General features: G+C 50.5%; 1 protein-coding gene across 1 annotated transcript in view; it reads left to right on the top strand.

Moving 5' to 3' along the window:
• Cacna1e (calcium voltage-gated channel subunit alpha1 E) overlaps positions 1-4,853 on the top strand; it is a 314,504-nt gene extending 309,651 nt beyond the window's left edge. Inside the window, exons 45-47 of the mRNA XM_055624404.1 lie at positions 424-604; positions 2,083-2,273; positions 3,738-4,853. Of these exons, the coding sequence (XP_055480379.1) occupies positions 424-604; positions 2,083-2,273; positions 3,738-4,280 (915 nt within the window). The 3' untranslated portion in view covers positions 4,281-4,853. The remainder of the gene's footprint in view (positions 1-423; positions 605-2,082; positions 2,274-3,737) is intronic.
• The last annotated feature ends 1,147 nt before the right edge of the window (positions 4,854-6,000 follow it).

Consider the following 6,000-nt stretch of genomic DNA (forward strand, 5'->3'; position numbering starts at 1 on the left):
TTAAAAAAAAAAATGAAAAAGAAAACTATGCTTCTCTCAAAACATAGCCTTTTGGAAAATTGCTGTCACCTATTTCAAAGTGACTCACAGTTTGTAGCAGGTCCTGACTGAGACGCTGTGGTAGGTAGTTCTATGAGACATTTGGACAGTGCCCGTCCACATTCTGCAAAGAAAGTAAACTCATCTGGTTTTATTCACGAGAGTAAGGAAACAACCCAGGGATGATTAGCTTGCATAGGATACCTTTTCCCGATTAGCCTCTGTAGCCAAGGTTCTTGCAAGGGGTCTTTATGGTAGGTGACAACATCCAAGGGTTATAGCTCACAATTCCCAAGAGTTTCAGCCCCACATCTGGATTTTCACACCCTTTCAAGAATTAACCTAGACTTTGTGTTCCTCTGGGGGTTTTATTTTTCTTTCTAGGTGGTAACAGACCCTAGCTCTATGCGACGCTCATTTTCTACAATTCGGGACAAGCGTTCAAACTCCTCCTGGCTGGAGGAGTTCTCCATGGAACGTAGCAGTGAAAACACCTACAAGTCCCGGCGCAGAAGTTACCACTCTTCCCTGAGGCTGTCAGCCCACCGCCTGAATTCTGACTCTGGTGAGAGGGTTGTCTTTAGCATCTGTCTCTTTTTGTTTTGGCAATGGGTGGACCTAGTTTTGTGCAAGCACCAGAAATGACTGGAACATGATTTTGATAAGAAAGTGAAGGGAGGGCTGGATACATGGCTCTTGCATAAAGAGCTTTCTGTGTAACTATGAGGAGAAATGCTCACGTCCCTAGAACTTACATAAAACAGGGGCACGGGAGTACCTATCTGTAATCCCAGTGACAAGCTGGATCCTGCTATTATGGTATTTGCAGCTGTTATCACTAAAGAGACACTGTTTCAAATATGGCGATGCAATAAGACCAAGTCTTCTGGCCTCCACGGGCACACACCTGTGCCCCTCCCACACCTACACAACCTGAAGGATGAATGCTCTGCATCAGAGTGCATTGCTTTCTCTGAGTTATCCTCCTGAAACTGACCCCAAGCCCCATCTGTTCATCACTAACGCCAACACCATTAATAAAGGTTTTCAATCAACTTTTTACAAAACTACTGCGATTCCATGGGAATGTAGTGGCAGCCACCCCGAGCCCCATGGAAGGACCTGAGCCCTACCACCAGTTGGACCCACAGTGGTACCTGGAATTGTTTTGCGGACTGGGGTTCATTTGAAGCCTCTCTTGTGTGCATCACTGATCTTTAAAATGTTAAACATCATTAATCTCATTCTGCCTACTTTCCTGGGTGCAGAAATCAAAGTGGAAAACCAGTGATCTTCCTCACATTGAGAGCCAGTCAATGGCAGCATTCAGACTAGAATGGAGATCAATGGAGTCCAGAGTTCTCACCCTAACACATTCGACGTGCCAGCTTTTCATTTATAGAACCTTTTAAATTCACTTCCTGGTGCCACCTTCTCATAATCCATGTGCAAGGCACAGGTCATTCCTGGGGAGTGTTGTTATCCCTGGCAGAGACACAGCTTACTGTATTTGGCATAAAAGGAAGCAAAGGAAACAGATTCCACTCATTGATGCATGTCTTTTCAGTGGTACCTTGCAGACTTATTCTCTCACAAAGAAAGGAAAATTTCTGCCTTTTCTCCCCTGTTTCCTTTTTAAGTAGTCTGTTGGTCTGTCTGGAGAAGCCAAGACACTTACAGTCGGTTCAGGAGGCCATGAAACATAAGGTCAAGGTGACAGCATTGTCAGGTGGCTCTCTTCTCATCATGTCATCACAGGGACATGATGCAGGGACATAGCAGGGACAGCAAGCCAACTGTCTCTGCGGTACTTACTGCATAATAAGAGCCCTGGTTTCCTGAACTGGTTACCTATCAAAGGCTGTTCATCCAGTCGCCATTCCATTTGGAGGGTAGGATTCAATACTGAATTTCTGAATGGATACAATCAGTCCATAGGGGCTCAACCCCTGGTTGGGATAGAATTTGCAGCTTGGAGTTCAGTGTCATCAAGCCAGAATGAGCTGAGTATTAATAACTAGTTGGTTTCGTCACCTCTCACAGGCCACAAGTCTGACACTCACCGCTCAGGAGGCAGGGAGAGAGGCCGATCCAAAGAACGAAAGCATCTTCTCTCTCCCGATGTCTCCCGCTGCAATTCGGAGGAGCGAGGGAACCAGGCTGACTGGGAGTCCCCAGAGCGTCGCCAGTCCAGGTCACCCAGCGAGGGAAGGTCACAGACCCCCAACAGACAGGTGAACATGGAGAACTTGAGCCTCTAGCAGGTCAGGGAAGGGAGCGGGCTGCACGAGGTGGGCTTTTCATGGCCTCCCGTCAGCCTCTGGGAACTCAGAGCCAGTGGTCTCAAGAAATTACTGCTGTACACAGAGGCTGGCTGTTCTGTGCCTGCAGATTCAGGGGTGATAGGAACTCACAAGAAGTGAGATTTCTCCCCCAAGAAAGACAATATCTGGAAGTCAGTCCATGCCTGTCCTCAGAATCCTGATATGCAAACTCAGCTAGGCTTAGGAAGTAAAGGCGGCCCTTCAGCCAAAAAGGCTCGTCTCTGGTGTGATTCTTCCTGTTAACTGCAACGATTCATCTCTCAAGCCAGGAACTGCAAGCCAGGCAGCTAGCTCAACTTTGCTTCCCAACTGTGCAGCCTTCTCGGGAGAAGGGACATATCTTGCCTCCTTGTCTTTTGCTAAGTTCCCAGGCTATGCCTAAGAAATATCAGCTGTTACAGTATTCTTGGCCTTGCCCCTCTCTCCCAGCTCTTACCAAAGTTCCTGGAGTCCAGAGGGGAGACTCATTTGGTTGGAAATGGTTGGCCAGGAACAGGAGAGCTGCTGAAGCAATTCCGAGACACAGCAGTAGAGATATTTGCCCAGGGAACAGCGATTTACAAACCGTACTGCAGAAAAGAACCAGCCCTGGAGTTTGCTAGCACAGCAAATTCCTGGGACTTTTTTGAGGAATCTGATGAGACTTGCTTAAAAGTCAAACCCAGAATTCTATACCCAGAAAATTCTCACAGCTACCTCATCGGTTTCCTACACCCTAAGACACCAGTGCTGGGATCCCTATGCCAACACCCAGGCTTAGGTACTATTGGAAATGGGCAAGGAAGGTGGATAAGGCCCAAGACAATAGACGGGCAGGTTGGGTGCAGAATCCAAGGGCAGCAAGCTACTGCTGACAGAGAGGCAAGAGCAAAGAGAGGGAAGGGGAATTTGGTTTTTTCCTACAATATGCTTTCCGAAACAGTCTCCTAGGTGGTAATTTAGAGCACTTGTTCACCTTTCAGGGAGCTGTTTTGCCTAGAACGTTAAGGTATTCCTGTATGCCCTTGTTATGTACAGTTTCCATTTCCCGGCTAGCCGTCTGGGTGTTCTGTGGTCCCAGCTGTGAGTAAGTTAGAGCGAATGCCCAGGTCTACCCCCAGCCCTTCCCTGCTAAACCCACATCATTAGTTGAACTTGATTTCCAAAGATTTGTCTGCACCACAGAGGCTGAGATGCTCTGTCAGGATGGCATCTAATTCTCAGGGACTTGATCCCTGAGCCCTTGAAGGGTCTGAGTAGTACAGGGCACTCCTCAGGCTACTCTAGACTCAAAAAAGCTTTCCTCGTGAGGGGTTGGGACCTCAAGGGCCCCCCCCCCAAGGTGGAGGTGCCACCATGCCTAATCTAACCCGTCACATTTCTCCTGTGACGCAGGGTACCGGTTCCCTGAGTGAGAGCTCCATCCCCTCTATATCCGACACCAGCACCCCAAGACGAAGTCGTCGCCAGCTTCCACCTGTGCCACCAAAGCCTCGGCCCCTCCTCTCCTACAGCTCCCTGATGAGACACACTGGAGGCATCTCTCCACCTCCTGACGGAAGTGAGGGTGGATCCCCACTGGCCTCTCAAGTTCTGGAGAGCAACAGCGCTTGTCTGACCGAGTCTTCCAACTCCTTGCACCCCCAGCAGGGCCAGCACCCTTCCCCACAGCACTACATCTCCGAGCCCTATCTGGCCCTCCATGAAGACTCCCACGCCTCAGACTGTGGCGAGGAGGAGACACTCACCTTTGAGGCAGCCGTGGCTACAAGCTTGGGCCGGTCCAACACCATTGGCTCTGCCCCACCCCTGCGGCACAGCTGGCAGATGCCTAATGGGCACTATCGGCGGCGGAGGCGTGGGGGGCCTGGGCCTGGCATGATGTGTGGAGCTGTCAGTGACCTCCTGAGTGACACGGAAGAAGATGATAAGTGCTAGAGGTTGCCATCCCCTCCGATGCATGCTCTTCTCTCACAGGGAGAAAACCAAGACCAAATTGGGAAAGCCAGTGCGGCCCGGGGGGGAGGAAGAGGGAGAAGGAAGATGGAGAAAGGACGCCATGCATCCTCGAAGAAGAGGAAGTAAAAGACAGATGGAAAACCAGTCAAACCCACCAATTTGCGTCATTTCCCTTTGCAAGATGGGCACTGCCATAGTCCTGCCTCTTTGCTGGGGAAAGAAAATACAGGAATGTGGGGGGTTATTCCCATGGGAGAAGGGACATGAAGGTGGCTTGGTTTCCCTTGCCCCTTCCCACTTTTCTATAAGCTGCAGCAGGATCTAGCTGACCTGTCTAAGCTCATTGCCCTGAGCAGCTGGGAAGACTTCCCAGCATCTTAAATGAGGGAAGAGGGGAAACAGTAGGAGAAGAATTTCCTCACCAGCTCTTGGTTTTGGCTGCCCCCAGGGCAACCACAGCAGTATCTCATGCATTATCTCGGGGCTTGCTTCCCCTCCAAAGAGACACACACTGAGTCAGAAGCACTGGATGCTGATGGGAGAAGGGAGAGAGGGAGGGAGGGAGGAAAGGAGGGAGAGAAGGGCCGGAGGGGAAGGGCCCAAGGTGCTGTAGCAACAGCAGCAAGGGCTGGTCTGGGTGAGAAAAGCCATAGCCCAGCAGCCCATACCGTGAAGGTGAGGGCCAGAGAAACAGAACTGGAGGTGCTGGTGGGTTCAGTCCTAGGCTCTGAGGTCTGTCGCCCACACAGTAGGTGCTGTGGTAGGTAGGCCAGACAATGAGGTTCCCCAGGGCCCACAAAGGTGCCTGTAGCTCTGGTAAGGGTAATAGTAACTCCAATAACCAAGGCACCAACCCCAGTAGGGTTCAGCCACAGTATGGGAACCCTGTGTAGTTCTCAACCTTGGCCCTTTAGATACTAGTCAGAGGAAACCCCCAACAGTAAGGGCAAGGGGGAGGGGGATACCTAAAGGATTCTAGGCCGACTCCGTTTTCCAACAAGCATAAGAAGAACTCAGTGTTGGTGACAGGGCTGTGACCACAGTGGGCTGGAGGCAGCAGGCCTCTGTCTAACAGCAAGGCTAGTGCTAAGCCAAGCCCAGAATGGTCAAGTATTAGCAGCTAAGTGTTCTCTGGCACTTCCCCAAATGGACAGGGAGCACAAATCCCAAGGGGGTCACCATGTAGTGACTTCTCTAAAGATGAGGAACACTGGTAGGCCAAAAAAAGAGAATGTTCCTTCCCTGAGGGTGTCAGCCTGAGGATCCCTTGCAAGGGGAAGCCCTTGGGCTGGAAGCTTGTGCAGCTGGTTTGGGGCTTGAGGAGTCAGTTGATGATAAGGATGCTTTAAGGTAATTAGTAACTATACCTCAGTTTTTACCTGGGCTGCTGCTTTTAGTAAAATAGGCACTGATGGGGTCCCCCCACTTCCTTTGAGTATTCCCTGGGCCAGGCCTGGGCTTCATCTCTGCTCAGGGTAAAAGATGGGTAGAAGGCAGCCTCAGGCCACTAAGTCATTCCTAATCCCCCCAAACAGAAGCATTGAGGGAAAATAGGACCCTTCCTCAGCCACCTCCATCATTAGTAATGCGGGAAAGAGCTCCATTCTGCAGAGAGCACCAGCCTCTCTCTAGTATCATCAGAGTGGGTGAACAGATGCCTTCACATGGGAACTGCCCTGTCTAGCCTTGAGGACATTAC

The sequence above is a fragment of the Psammomys obesus genome, unplaced genomic scaffold (assembly GCF_907164565.1).
Source record: "Psammomys obesus unplaced genomic scaffold, mPsaObe1.curated_primary_1811, whole genome shotgun sequence".
In the NCBI taxonomy this organism is placed as follows: Eukaryota; Metazoa; Chordata; class Mammalia; order Rodentia; family Muridae; genus Psammomys; species Psammomys obesus.